Source organism: Cornus florida, unplaced genomic scaffold (assembly GCF_030987335.1).
Source record: "Cornus florida cultivar Cherokee Brave unplaced genomic scaffold, ASM3098733v1 CherokeeBrave_3.0.0_Hap2_Chr08, whole genome shotgun sequence".
In the NCBI taxonomy this organism is placed as follows: domain Eukaryota; kingdom Viridiplantae; phylum Streptophyta; class Magnoliopsida; order Cornales; family Cornaceae; genus Cornus; species Cornus florida.
Window position 1 is genome coordinate 28,037,966 of NW_026775578.1, and position 15,933 is coordinate 28,053,898.

General features: G+C 33.1%; 2 protein-coding genes across 3 annotated transcripts; both read right to left on the reverse strand.

Annotated features, from left to right (window-relative positions):
- Positions 1 to 1,252: 1,252 nt before the first annotated feature.
- On the reverse strand, positions 1,253 to 3,760 carry LOC132270984 (protein SOSEKI 5-like). The gene is made up of 3 exons (XM_059772201.1): positions 2,599 to 3,760; positions 2,411 to 2,480; positions 1,253 to 2,004 (listed from the first exon to the last, which is right to left on the reverse strand). Exons 1-3 carry the CDS (start codon positions 2,816 to 2,818, stop codon positions 1,380 to 1,382), a joined length of 915 nt encoding a protein of 304 aa, XP_059628184.1. The 5' UTR covers positions 2,819 to 3,760; the 3' UTR covers positions 1,253 to 1,379.
- Positions 3,761 to 4,380: 620 nt separating this feature from the next.
- LOC132270983 (phragmoplastin interacting protein 1) lies at positions 4,381 to 11,441 on the reverse strand. 2 transcript variants are annotated; one of them, XM_059772200.1, is made up of 5 exons: positions 10,677 to 11,441; positions 9,014 to 9,185; positions 5,178 to 5,224; positions 4,570 to 5,087; positions 4,381 to 4,490 (listed from the first exon to the last, which is right to left on the reverse strand). In XM_059772200.1, the coding sequence occupies exons 1-4, from the start codon at positions 11,342 to 11,344 to the stop codon at positions 4,574 to 4,576; spliced, it is 1,401 nt and encodes a 466-aa protein (XP_059628183.1). In that variant the 5' UTR covers positions 11,345 to 11,441; the 3' UTR covers positions 4,381 to 4,490; positions 4,570 to 4,573. The 2 variants fall into 2 exon arrangements, with proteins under 2 accessions (XP_059628183.1, XP_059628182.1); XM_059772199.1 differs by having other exon boundaries at positions 4,381 to 5,087.
- Positions 11,442 to 15,933: the final 4,492 nt, after the last annotated feature.

The window sequence follows — 15,933 nt, forward strand, 5'->3', positions numbered from 1 at the left end:
CTATCAACATTCCACAATTCACTATACTAATGTGAAAAACTCTAAATTCAACTCTCCATAATAGATGTTTTTTCATTATTTTTCAAAATTTTGTATAGTTTCTTTCTCTTATTATACATAAAAAATTTAATATTTTATAACACTAATAAACTATTGAAAAATAAAAGAAAGACACTATACAAATTTATTATGTATTAGAATGGGAGCTTAATGCACTGCTCTAAAAAAAAAAAAAAAAAAAAAAAAAAAAAAAAAAAAATGGGAGCTTAATGTTTGGTCCTGTCCATAATATTCTTCTGCATGGGTTTGGTTCTTGGGTTTGGTGGTTCTCGGGCTGGGTCAGTTTACAACTGGTCTCATTATCCTAGTTCTGAGAACTGATTTATGTTTAAGATTACTGTTTCCCATTATCTGGGCTATCTCATTCCCAACCCAATAAAACTTTGGATCATCCGGCCCAATTATAGACTAATTTGTTGTTGACAATTGGACCCTGATAGTCCAGAAGATCTAAAGTCTCCCTATAGTATTGGCCCATCATTACTTTTCTCCAACCCTCTATGTAAACTTCAGGAATATAATGGTGCTAAAAAAAATAAAATAAATAAAAATCTTTATCAGTATTATTTATTTTATGCCTTTCTTCGAAATTTAACACAAGCCATGCTTGTAGTTTGGAATTCCATATTGGAAAAAAATTTCTTGAGTATGTGAAAATTTGTATCTTTTTAGAGTTGATAGAGTCATTAGAACAAAATTTCTTAGTTTGTGAAAATTTGTATTTTTTAGCGTAAGCCTATCAAAAGAGTTATTAGGACAATAATCGTGAACAGGTATCATTTTATCATTATGCTACACAATGGTGTGAAGGTAAGTGTTCATCTATTTAGTAGATCAAAACATTTTTGTCAAATATTATAATATCAACTTTATTAATTTTATAATTTGATATCACACGTTTCTTTGCGAACCTACCTCGATTGTATCATTAACCAACGAGAGTGAACCGTCATTAAATGAGTCCCACTATTTCTTGAGAGGGAGTAAATATTAGGTGCGTCAGGCATGTTACGTCATAAGTGTACCTACCCAGTCAAACACAATGTGAAATACAATTTTTAAAGTGAACAAATATTATGTGATGGAGTGAGTATATTTGATTGGGTATGTACACTTATAATGTGACCATTGAGTCACAATTTTCAAAATGAACCAATATCATGAAAAGAGGGAATAAAATATTATATGGTTATTAGTAATTTTATAAATAGATAGACTAATTTTTTTTTAAAAAAAGATACATTATCATGGGTCGAAATATCTAGTGCACTCAATATCCGACATCCAAGTCCATAGTCTTCCTTCATGATCCCCCAGTCCTAACCCTTGATTGACTCACAATCATTGACCGGAACCGAACCACAACTGATCAACTTCATCAACGCTTGGGAAGCCTTCATTCTCCCACTCGGATGCATATTCTCAGCCGTCCGATCGCAAACACGGCCCGATAGATCAGCGCCTCTTGATCCACTCACACCCTCCATGCCTTCTACACTAGAAATCGAAACTGGTGGAGATATATCTCCTCTGCTCAGCTCTGTAATGCTCTCCCCACACTCTTTATTCATACCCTTTTCACATTCTTCCCTCACCTCTCTAACACTTCTTCTTCGTTGCCGGCTATCCTCCGTCTGCGTCGACACGTCCGCGGCTTTTCCAGTAAGTTCTCTGCCGGATTTCACCTTGTAGACTCTGTATTCCTGAGGGTCGAATGAGCTCCATGACTGATTTCTTCTCCTCATAGTCGCCGGAAAATCGCAATCTTCGCTGGAAAGTTTTATCTCCGGCAGGTTTTTCAATGATGCTGTTGTTTCATGGTACCTTAAGCTCACAGAGCTCTGAAGAAGTTCAGATCCTTTGAGGACGTATTCACGGCCCTGTGTTGGACATATCAAGTCATTCTCAGATAAATCTTGCCACACAAATCCATTCCGGTAGACCCTGAATTCACAATCAAATCATATGAATTATATATATACACATGTATATATCATATGAATGTATTGTGAAATTGAAATTTTTAACTCAAGCTCTGTTTAGTTAGTGAGAAACAGTAAGAAAAATACAACACAATATAATATTAGATATTCAATTTTCATGTAGTATGAATGTATTGTCAATAAAAAGTTGAGATTCCTAACTCAAACTCTGTTTGGTTGGTGAGAAACCGTGAGAAAATACAACCAAAGTCTTAAAATTTTGGATATTTAATTGTTTCGGAGTTCATGAATTTTGCAATTTTTATAATCAATAAAAGAGAAGCAACAAAAATCATTAGATTAAAAAATAAAAATCCATGCTTTTCCTCAGTTTTCTCAGCAGCCAAACACAATGCAAAAAGTTTTACCGTTTAGAAGACCAAGAGTACATGCTTGCCATGCCTTTTCCTCTGAGAGAGTTCAATCTATTGATCACATCTGCAGAACAGAGACATTAAGACACATATTGCCTGATAGTGAAAATTCAAAGTCTACAAAGCCATTATATATATATATATATATATATACACCTTATATGTATATGTTTATATATTACCTCTGAGATAAAGTCCTTTGGAGGAAGAGAGAGGAACCTCTGTAAAATGAGGATGGTCGAGTTGGCCATTCCTTGAGAGATAGTATATAAGAGGGACTTTGTTGTCTGTCTTCAATTTGGGTTCGATCCAAATCTTGGTTCTTTCAGGACTAGTTTCTCTGTCTTGCCATTTCTTTTTTTGGACTGAAAGCTCCGTTTTCGATCTTGAATTGACCGCCATCAATCACCACAGAAAAGAGAAGCTAACTAACCTAAGTTACAATCTCATTTACTTAAGATGTATAACATTTGCCCAAGAAGAATTTTTGTAGAAATTTGGAGCTAAAAAGGAGAGATCTGGGATGTTTTGTTTGATGAAATGAAACAGCAAATTAAAGACAAAAATGGGTGTGTGTGTGTGCTGGACCTCTCCTGCGCTGGAGAGGATCCTTGTCCGTGTGTGTATATATATATTTATATGTGTGCTTATATATATACTATATATATATATAGGGAGACGAGAGCTTGGGAAGTAGTAGAGGTGTGGACCGTGGCGGGTAGATTCAGTTATTTGAGGTAGGACAAACAGGTACACCTGCTAACCAAACAAACTTAGGGAGAGTAAAAGTGACACCCTGTTCCGAACCACATCTTAATTACCATGTAAATGCATGCTAACTTCAATTTTACTGTTGGAAGATTTAATTGATTCATAGTCATCATCGTTTTTGCTCTTAGTGCCACATGGAGATTCTTTAAATGTAGACAGAGAGCTCTTAAAATTGTGGTCAAGTTTGTTTGCTTTAACTTTCAAAAAAAAAAAAAAATTACTTAAAATAGAAAATCAATCATTCCATTCCCTGCTGAATGGGTTGGCTTACTTAAAATAAAAAGTAAGAAACCACCTTAATTATTTAATTATATTTTAAGATATGATATATAGGGCTATAAAGAAAATACAGAAACATTATACACATGCATTTATGAGAGAGAGGATCCGGTCCGGTGTGCAGCACGTTGGTGGTGTGCAAAAGTGAAGGATGTGGATCACCCCATGGGTGTGGACTCCACCCTTGGGATGATCTCCAACCTTTCTTGCACACTGAAGATGATTTAGGTTCATGCATTTACAAAGCTAAATAGACTCCAATATACGATATATATATATATATATATATATATATATATATATATATATATACTCCAAAGCAGAATACATCTGGTATTCTTGTGAGATGCAGCCTACAGAATGCGGATTTTATTCATGTCACTTGCTCCTGTGTTGGGGAAAGTACCAGCAATTTCCTGAAATAAATTGGATGTGATATATAGGCAACTAAAAGCTCACGGACCAAAGCAAGTATAGTACGAAATTCCAATTTCCAACTTCAAAAGTCCCGTGAAAACATGACACAAAAAACCGGATTTAGAAAATGACTACTTATTTAGCATCCAATTCAGTAAATCTAGTTTTCCACGTACAAGTCACATGTGCCGTGACTTTTAAGGCATTCTCTTTACCCTGCCTTCTGTTTCTATCTTTTGGGGTTGGTGACAACAAAATTATGCACAAATTTTCGGCTTCTCATGTAAACAAAATGCATTCTAGCACCTACTGAAGAACCAACACAAAAAATTTATACAAATTGCAGCTCATGGTGCAAAAGCAACAAAAAAATTCAGCATCTTTTTAAACTTCAAATGGACACTGGTAATGCATTCATACCATAGCAAGCAAACCATGAACAACACCATCTACTCAATACAGAAAATACAGGAAATAAGATATAAATTGTGAATTACTGAGGAAAAAAAAAAAAAGTTGTTGCATTAACTGGGGTAATTTGAAGGTGTAAAAGCTACCATATATGGCATTGCATCTGTTCAAATGACAGGTAACAATCCCGAGGCTCCTGAAACAATGATAAAGAAAAATTTCAAGTATTCAACTCTGATATATTAGAACAACAAATGAAATAACAAATTTCCTACTTCATTAGCTGGAATACGTTAGATCAGTGGTTTGCTTCTTTGGGCAAGATGATGAAAGATGGCCCTTTTCACCACACTCATAGCATGTCCGCCTTCTTATCTTCCCAGTAAGAGTGCTAGCCTCACCACTATCAGCTACATTACTTGTTGGCGCAGATTTTGAATTGCTTTCTGGTACTTTCCTCGGAACTGCACAACTTATTCTCACAGGTCTCCCAAAGACAATCTTTTGATCCAATTTTAATGCCATATTTAGAGAGAGACTATCAGCAAAGTCCACGTGGGCGTAACCCCGGAATTCCCCTGTTTCCTTGTCTTCACCAAATTTAATGGAAGATATACTGCAACCTGAGAAGAATTTCCTCAGTTCATCCTCAGTAATATCCCATGATAAATTACCAATGTAGATCCTATTGTAACCCTCCACAATTGCAGGGGCAAAATCAGATACTTTGCTAACTCTAGTTGACTTAATTCTAGTTGACTCATAAGGCTGGATTTTAAGGAAAAGTCCACCCCTGCAACAAATAAAGAAGCCTTCATGAGCATGAGAAAGGGGGGAAAACGATAAATTGCAACTGGAGAAATGTTATTTATAGGAAACTTACATGTCAGCTCCATCAAGGGCCAAAGCTCTCTTAGCTGCAGCTTCTGTCTGCAGAAGAAATAAAATAATAAAATCAATATGACAGCAGTGACTCCTTTCTTCACCAAAATATATATACTTTGCCATGCGCATTCCACATTTCAACAGATCCTTTTTGGACTTTTGAATGCTTTTGGTCTTTTGTGAAACAAAGATCCATTTTCCCCCCAAAAAAATTCTATTCAATTTCAACCAATTCTTATAACAATTTTGAGGCAATTTGATGTAGAAATCATCTTTGAAACAATAAACACATTTAGAAGAAATTGAGACTTTCAATCCAATCTATATCAGGACAACAGTTGATGAAGAACCAAAATCTAGAATCTTGCTTGCTTCAGCCATCGTCGTTGCCAATCAAATAAGATGGTGTCCCATAACTTCATGCGATAGCTAGGATGAACAATAAGTTTGTCCATAAAATGTGCCAATTTCTTCACCTGTCTTTCAAGTTTTAGCAATATTTGTTTTTTTTTTTTTTTTTTTTTTTTGCTAGATTAGTCAATTTACCCACATCAAATTTTTTTTTTTCCTAGTTGGTACTCACACACACTTGTCTCTTCTGAGACTTGAACCTCTGATCTCCCTTTAGGAGGTAAGAGGCTGATACCGCTAGACCACATCAATTTAGAAAATTATGCGAACCTTATATTATCTCTAGAAGTTTCACATATGTGGGCCAAGAGTAAATTTTAGATAACATCAAAATTAAAGAATGTTATGGGTTGGAGCTTAGAGAGGATAAGTTGCAAAAACTTAAGGACACTAGCATGCCAAGGGACGTGTACCATGAGAGGACCAAGACCATCATCTTCTTGCTGTGTGCTTGGAGAAGTTCTAAATTCCAAGAGGCACTAATACTTGGCAGTGCCACACATCTTAAGCTTTGCAGAAGCCATGAGAAGCATGAATCCTTAAGACCTGCGTCTTGAGGCAAGGCAATTAAGTTTATAAAGGGAGGATAGGACTACATAGTATTATTAGAGTTGCAGACCCTTCAAACATGGTGTTCTAGAGAGATAGAGACTAGCGGTTCATTAGGTGGTGGGGGGGGGTGATGGAATATAAATTTTATTTTAGGTTATAAACTAAACAAATATAAAATTAATATTTTGAAAAAATATTTATTTTATTTATGTGTTAATCTTCTATTGGGATCACTACAATTATTATTGTATTTTCTTTGTAATAATATTTCGAAAAAATATTAAATTTATTTTTGTGTTAATCTTTGATTGAGGTCACTACTATTATTATGCATTTTCTTTGTAGGTGGGTCTGATTGTTTTTGCAGCTTCTTTCACAGCAATAATTATTTCCATTGAATCATACATATAGGTGAATTTAGGATTGCAAATAACTTGATTTATTAATCAACAATTTGTGTTTGGTGTAAGTCAAAGCTTGAAGTCCAGTTTGTGGAACTCGATTATTACACAAATTCGACTCACAACCTTTGGCTCGAAAATTTGAATGGCCTCTAGTCCAACGGTATGATCTTTTCCTACTCAAAGAAGGAGCTTGAGAGTTTTGAGTTCCACTAGGGACATTGTGGATAATTGGTCTGTGTTTAGTTTAACTTCCAAAAAAAAAAAACACTTCGGTTTGAAACTTCTAATAAATAAGCAAAATTTAGTATGATGGGGTTTTCTCCTTAGATAGAGAGGAACCATTGAACTATTTAAGTTCCTTCACCAAAAAGAGGTAGAACAATACCAAATCAACTTCATAAGATATATATATATATATAAGTAACTTCATAAGAGATATAGGACCGAGATTATCTAAGTTCAAATAATTTTTCCTATGAAGTATTTTTTTCTTACTACAGAGGAAAAGAGATTCATACATATTTGCTCCCTTTGGAACCCTCAACCCATGAAAATATGCATCCACGAAAAACGAAACGCCTTTAGGCTTTGTTTGGTTAGGTGGAAACAACTAGAAAAGAAAGGAAACTGAAAGTTTTTAAATTTTTTTAGAGTTTGGATAGATAGATAGATAGCGAAAACTAATGGAAAATTTAGTTTCCCTTATTTAGTATTTTCCCTCAAAAAATTTCCCGCAAAAAACACGCGAAAATTTTATTTTCACGTGAAAAATAGCACTTATTTATTTGCAGTTCCTATTTTATCCAGTAACTTAATCGTGCAAAGTTCTCTCCAAAACAACTTCCATTCTGAGGTAAACTTCCATTCTGATGTAAGTTCGCAAGACAAATTATACAATTATATATATAGAATGTCAATGATAATTTGGGTACGCAAGGCAAATTATACAATTATATATACAGAATATCAATGATAATTTGGGTAAAATTGCTCAAAATAGATCCTGCTTCTAAATAGAATTTTTTTATTTTTTTAATCGTCTGTTCTATGTTGCAATTCTAGCCACTCATAATCCGGTATGGATATATATATATATATATATATATATATATATATATATATATTATATGGTGAAATATTTGATTTTTCTCCCAAACAGTATTATTGCCTCTTCATCTCTATTTTTTTTTTTAATTTGTTTATCTTAAACTAATAATTAGTTTTACCTAAGAAAATATTATGAAGCCTTATTCTAAATATAAATAATAAAAATGAATATAAACAATTATATATTTGAATTGAATAATCCATCATTTTACTTCATAAGGGTAGTTTTGGTATGCATAATCACTTTCTTTCCACTTTCATGCTATCCAAACTAACAAACTAATATTTTTCTACAATTTTCTTGGATAAATTTTTATGCTAACCAAATACATGCTAGAAAATCTCTTTTCTTTTCATTCACTTCATTTTTCTTTCACTTTCTATTTCTTTTCTTTTCTAGCTTATTTCCATATAATCAAATGGAGCCTTAAGGGCTAAAACAAAAGAATCCGCTGACCAAACAAGTCCATTCATCAAGAAGTGGCAGAAGAAAACCAGGTTACTTTAAAAAATGAAACATGATCAAGGTACTTACCTTTTTCTGAAGAAGAAAATTTACACTAACGAGAGAATTACAGCATAGAAGTATAACTTGGTTGGGTGCAAATAGTGTGAAAATTTAAGAATGATCAGTTGGAAATCCTCCTTCACAAGAATTTTGCTATTGTTGATTTTATTTTATTTTATTTTGTTAGTTTCGGGGAGGGGGTTTACAAGTATATGAGGCATCAAACCTTCATAACTAGATAGGTTATGTAACTACTAATCGTCACTTTGCTTTTACACTCCTAAGCAACAAAAACAATGATATTGGAGGATATTGTGGAGTAATTGACCTAAAGCTTGAAAGAGTATGAAACTCTTGTACTGCTTATTTATAGTTTCCCTATGGGCTTAAGAGTGATAGGTATCATTTTCCCAAGAAACTGTGTTTGCAAAACTTAAAATTTAAGGTTTCTGTCATATCAAGCCTTTTCAAGATCCACATAGAAGTATAACGAAAGAGTGATTTCCTTAATTTCATGCCAAATCTATGACAGTCATCCAGACTTTCCTGAATTGCAGCACACTAACGGATGGTCGACATGAAAAATAAACTTTTCCTCACCAACCCAAGTCCACACACCATACTCTCACACGCGCACACATGCAACAAATCCTTAGCTTAAATTTATTAGGCTGATAATGAAATCAAAATCCTACTAAAAAGAATTGTGAATAGATTAAGCAATATAAATTTAATGTTACATCCATCATGAATTGAAATGGACAGAAAAAAGGGGAAAAACCAATTTTTTTTCTTAGTAAGTTGAGACAAACTAACAGATATAAATACAGAAACTGATATGTGTAAGTTTACCTTGAAATTGATTATGGCAATCCCTCTGAACTTCCCACTATCGGGAAACCTCATACAATCAACTTCAGTAATGGTGCCACAACCATCAAAGAAGCTCCGAATATCATCCTCAGTTGAGTAGTATGGAATACCTCCAACATAAACTTTTGTAACAGCATCCTCATTTTCTTGACTAAGAACATAATGCAACACATGGAATCAGTGAAAAGCTCCAAACCCTAATAATACCATAAGGAAATAAGGCATCTTCATTTTTATCTAAAATCATCCATAGATTAATTGTAACACATTTTTACCCCCATTTAGTTCTTGAGAAAGTTGAGGGAAAAATAAGTCTTATATATATTGCCTTTTTAATTTCTTAACCATGAAAAACTTTTAGTCAGCTAAGCCAATTATCTGTATAAGTCTCAGTTTACTAGAGCCTTTATTTTCTTAGGTTCTCATAAAAACAGGAACTCTAAATCCAATGTTCTAGTTTCTTCTCTGGTCCTGCATACTTTCAACAACCCAAAAAGACCCTGATGAGAAACTAAAAGAATAATAAATCCCATTTACTGCAATGTCACAATAAATAGTAATATGACTTTTTAACGAAACAGGTAAAGTGGTAAACTAACCACATATAGACAACTCAACTAAACAAAGCTTTGTCCCAACAGTTTCGATCAACTACATGATTCCTGGTCCACCCACTACATTTTGTAAAGCCATAACTTCAGTTCATCTACAAACGATCACATTTTCTCTCTATTTCAGCCCAAACCAATTCTAGTCTTTCTATTTTCCAATCTTATCTTCAATGTGGATTGTGTCACTCTCTCACTGGCTCAGTTATTGATTCAGTTCTTGCTGCACATGTCTAAACCATCTTAATTTGTTCTCATTTATTTACCTCCAGTGAGTGACACTTCTACTGTCTCACCACTGTACTGTTTATAATTTTTGTTCTCTATTGTCTTATATCACATCCACATCAACATCCTCTTTTAGGTTATGCTCATTTTATAAGCATATCACTCTTCCTCACTATTTGCATTTATTTATTTTGCTAAACGTGTCTAAACCCTCTTTATCAGTTCTATCTCAGTTTATCTACAATGGGTACCACTTCGACCATCTCGCAAATATACTCATTTATAGTTTTCTCCTTTCAATAAACATTTTCATTAGCCACCTAATATTATATTCCATAATGCTCTGGTCTAGTAGCTATTTCATATAATTTACTTGTTCAACACGATATGTCAGAGGGACTACTCTACTTAACCCATCCTGCTTTAATTCTCTGAGATATCATATCCTCTCTCTCTCCCTCCTCCTTAATAATCCAGCTTAAGTAACAACAACATTAGATCTTCAATAGACCAAATAATAATATTATACAAAGCATAAAAAACAATTTGGGAAACTGTATTTAAAAAACAAATTACACATTAATCAGCATGTCTATATTTATAGTTGAATATAATCCATAAGCCACAACATGTCCAAAAACAGAAAAATCACATCCAATTTGGCTCAAAATTCTCATAAACACAACTAATCAACCGAATTAACACAAGAAAAAACCTACCTTCACCAAAAATAAACTGAAATATTGAAAACAGAGGTAGAAAAACGAATTTGACAAAATGAGTAATTCTAATTTTCAAAATTATACCTGTGGTTGTTCTGAATTCTCTCATCCCCACCTTGTTCTTCAATCCCTCCACTTGCACCCTCATCACCCTTCTTGGCCTCCTCCATTGCAACCTTCTTCGCCTCCTCCTTTGCAAGCTTCTTCTCCTTTCTCTTCTTTTTCTTCTGTTTCTTCCTCTTCTTCGATTTCATTGCCTTTTTCGCTGCAGCTACACTCTGTTCAGATTTGGCCGCTAATCCACTCTCCAAACCCTCCTTTCTGCTCCTCTTCTTCCTTTTACTCATACTATCCAAACCACTTTTCTCATTCTCTTTCTCCTCCGTATCACCACTCTCACTCACACCCACAACCTCTGTAGCCTCTTCTCTCTTCCTCTTCTTCCTTTTACTCGCACCATACGAACCACTTTTCTCATTCCCTTTCTCCTCCGTATCACCGCTCTCACTCACACCCACAACCTCTGTACCCTGTAAAGGGAGGGGTTTTCTTCGTTTCTCTCTCTTGGACAATCTGGGTTTCTGGGTTGCTGAATCCAGGAGAGATTTGAGCGAATTCGGAGTCTGTGATTTGGGATCGTCTGTGTCCGTTGAGACAACGTTGGTGCGATGGGTTTGAGCCTCTGATGCTGCTAACGAGTCGACCATCACATCTCTCAGCTTCTGCTTTAACTTTTTGTTCGATAGAACCATTTTTCGATTCTTTCAGTATCAACTCTACTATGTAGAGAGAGAGGAGCAAAAACTGCGTCTGGGGTTTATTGGGGGCTGAAGAGAGTGAAGCCACCGTTCTTTGCAATGGAGGAAAATAATACGGAGTTTTAAACAATTAAACCTATGGTATTTAAAGACTCAAACGACATCGTTTGTTTTTCGAGGAACATTTTTGGCTTTATTTATTTATTTATTTAATATTTCACATTACACATTGGCCTCTCATGATCTCATCCCGTTAGTTTGTTAATAGATTGTTTAAATTAAACCTTGATACAATGGAGTTAAGAATATATTTAAGACTAGGAAAGGCAACTCATTCCCAAAAACAAATTTTAACTTGGGACTTAATATTATTATAAATTTTTTAAAACAATACAGTTTTTAGAAATTTTCAAATAACAGTTTATGGGTTATCAATCCTAATCTCTAATTTCGCTACAAAATTTAAGCAAACTCATAATTGTTCTAAATGAGCAGATCAGAATGGTATCCCATACTACAGGGTATTTTGTCATTCCCAAGTAAGATAATAATTTGAAAAAATAAAAGTGCAAGAATAGTGCATTAATGAAAATTCAAATAGTATGTAGCAAAATAACAATTAAAAAAAATTTAAAAATATAAAATACGCATATTATAAAATCACAAATCAATTTAGATAAGAAGGAAAAAGGTTACAATATATATAATAATTTTTAAAGGGAAAAAAATTAGGATATGATTGAAGAAAGATAGTGTAATTTAAAAACAGGAAAAAAAAAAAAAAAAAGGGGGGGGAAAGAATCAAAGGAATTTGGAGACTAAAAGAAAAAATATAAAAATATATTTTGGAATTATTTTTAACCTTGCCTAGAAACACACAAAGGCTATATTTGGTATAGTAGAAAAGAAAAGAAAAGAAATGATAACATTAGTTAGGAGAGAAAAGAAAATAAAAGGAATGAGATAATATTGTTTATCATTTATTATGTTTGGTTGATTAAGAAAGAAAAAAAAAATGAAATGAAATTATTTTAATAAATTTACTATTATATTTATTTTTATAAATTTTGTTTTTTACAAAAGTAAGGACTAAATTGGTTTTAAAAAAAATTCATTAAAAATGATTATCTTTTCTTCCCTCTCACTTTTGAGAGGATAACAAAACCAACGGGGGCTGCAATTCGGACGAGTTTGAGGTAAAACTTGAGCTTAACCCACTATATGAAATGCTAAGCCTAAACCCAACTCTAACTAACCTTATCCTCAACCTTAACTTCGGGCTTACAATTCGGGGTTAGATTCCGGATTAAAACTTCGGGTTAATTTAGGTTACTTATATAGCTAATCTTTATATCAAAATTTTAATATGATCTTCAATTAGTTTTAGATTAAATTACTTTTAAACAAGAAAAAGTTTAAAGATTTTTTGTAGATTTTTAATAAATTACAAACAAATTTTTAAAAAATTAATTCTCTTAAATGTTAACATACAATAACAGAAGAAAAAAAAAAAGTTGAAAAGATAAAAAGTAATCAAAGTTTAAATATTATATATAATGTATTTAAAAGTAAAAATATATATGAAAATAATATTAGAATTCGAATTCGGATTGGTTCGGGTTGTTAGCACTTCAATCCAAGTCCAACCCTAATTAAAATTGGGTTGAATTTTTTTAACCCAAACCCAATACCAAGGATGGAGCCAATTAAGGACCAGGAGGGGCACGTGCCCCCCCTTGATTTTCTCCCTCTCTTATATTCTATATATTTTTTTATAATAATATATATATATTTTAATGAAAATATGGAAAGTGCCCCTCCTGAATTTTCTCATTCTTCATAGAATTCTATATTTGTTTCATATTTTTTTATCCTAACTTGTTTCCTTAATCCTTATACATTATATCTATAAATTAATTTCATTCCAAAAATATCATTATATCTTTCTATATATATATATATACTCATAAATATTGACTTATATACATGTACATTATATTATAAATTTATGGTATGATATACAATACTATAATGTGCCCCACCTGAAAAAAAAATTCTGACTCCGTCCTTACCCAATACTAATTATAAAAATGATTGCCCAAGTCCATAATAAATCAGGTTGGACTCGGGTTGAATTCAGTTACCCAATTCAAATTGTACCCCCTAAAACCAACACATGTTCCAAATCACTCTATTTCCTTTCCTTTAATGATGTATATCAAACGTGATATTTTATTTCCCTCTATTACCTTTCCTTTCTTTTCCTTTCATGCCTTCCAACCAATGGGCCTCAAAGGACTTGATCCCTCCTAAATCTTCTTCTTTAGATTTTTTTTATTTTTTTTACAAGGTAAGAAGTGTTAGTCCACCCACTGTTCATTATAAAAATCTTATACTCCAACAAGGATATATATTCTGAAAATAAAATATATATAAAAAAAAAAAAAAAAAAAAAAACCATACATCATCATGTATTAATATGTTCCTACATAATAAACCACAACATATATTAATAATTATATATATGTATATATAATTTGGATCCATGAAGATGATTTTTATAAAGTTATGATCTCTAGTAATGAATCAAACCATGCTATGGTACCACTGTTGGGAAACGTGCAAGTTTTAAAACTTTTTGAGGAATTTTGATTCATAGATCTTGATTCATCACATAGAGACAAGTTTTATGTAAAAATAAAATATGATGTATCATTCAATTAACATATTGAATACTTACATCAAAGGTCTGAGTAAACCTTTAAAACTTTCCTCTAAAGTGAAAGTTCTCACTTATTGTAAATCCCTTTGCAAGATGCTTTCTCATTGGATCTCCATCTTCTTGGTAATTGTTTTGCTTTTAGGAATCACTCATAAGCCTCCATGAATGACCTTAGAAAAACTAGGCTTGTGGAAGCCTACATTAGATGAGAACATAAATCCTAATATTCTAGAGAGAGAAAATAGATTCATTTTTCCTTCTACCAAAAATCACCTGTAATACCCCATAATTAATTAAAGAGTTTAGTTTATTTAAATTCAATTATGTGTGGATTCCTTTACCTATTATTGTGCATGCTACATTGTTATATTAAGTTCATTTAATGGTACATGTAAATTAAGTGTGTATGTTAAAATAGTAAATTTATTCATTTAATTGTGCATGTATTATTATAATTAATTTTATTTGTTGATTATGTTTAATTAAGCAATATTAGTTAATTAAAGTATTATATTTGTGTTATAAAGTATTATGATGATATAATGTATTATTTTGTAATAACAATAATAATAATTATATTAGTTTAATAATAATAATAATAATAATAATATAATAATAATAATAATAATAAAAGTTTTATTAAAAATAATATTAGTAATAATAATAATAGTATTAAATCAATGTAATGATGGAAAATTAAATATTAGGATAGAATTTCATTTACTATGGTAGAATGGTGGATCAAATATCTTGATTAAGATTTCATTGTCTTAAAGCCATATAGGTGGGAATGTTGAAAGTTAATGTTTAAGTTAGATATTTGTATTATATATATTATATAAATTAGTATATATTAGTTAGTTAGTTACAATTTGAAAGAAACTCACGTAAGTAGAAGAGCAAAATTCTAGTGAGCCATTGTAAAAGTGTGGAAAGGAAGAGAGAGAAAGAAAGGAGCTTGGACCGGTGTAGGGAATTTACCCGACTACGCGCAACCGGCGGATTTATTTTAAATCCAAAAAGGCAAGTTATTATCTATTTTTCCCCTTTGAATTAATAAATTAATTGTTTAGTTTATTGATATTATTTTAGAGCATAGAGACCATGCAAGGAGTTTAATAAATTAGGACTTTTAGTTTATTAAATTTGTGAAATTTTAATTATTTAGGATAGTATATAATTAGTTATTATCCTAGGATGTTCAATATAGCTAAAAATAATTATTATGGCCTTTGGGATTTTTTTTAGAATTTTTAGGAATTTTCCGGGGCTTTTCTGCATTTTCCGGCGACCTTCCGGCGAGTTTTCCGGTCGCCGGCAGTGGGGGAGATGACCGGAGTAATCCGATGTGATACGGCGCACTATAGTTACTGTGCGCATGGATATCCGGCCGTTAGATGAGTAACTAATCAGCAGATTGATTCGGTGTAGTCCAATACACCATAAGATGGTGCACGCGCGAACCAGGACCCTTGGATTAGAAGAACTAAGATAGAATTATCCAGTGTAGCGCACCTACACCAAGTCCATGCAACCACCGAATCAGGAGCCGCCGCGTCAGCAAGGTACCATTAGTGCGCGCGTGGCAGCGCGTGGAACGCTCCAGACGCGCGTGGGAGCGCGTGTGCGCGCGTGGCTGATGCCAGACGCGCGTGGGAGAGTGGGGAAGGTTGGGCTGCGCGTAGGGAGGCTCTGGGAGGCGCGTGAGGGCGCGTGTGGGGTCCCTACAGCTGCTGGAAATTACCAGAATACCCCTAGGGCCTGTTTTGTAAATTCCAGAACCTTAAACTTGGATTTTTAGGTACTGTGTTGGTATTTACGGGTTTAACGGGCCACGAAATTATTATTTTAACACCCGTTA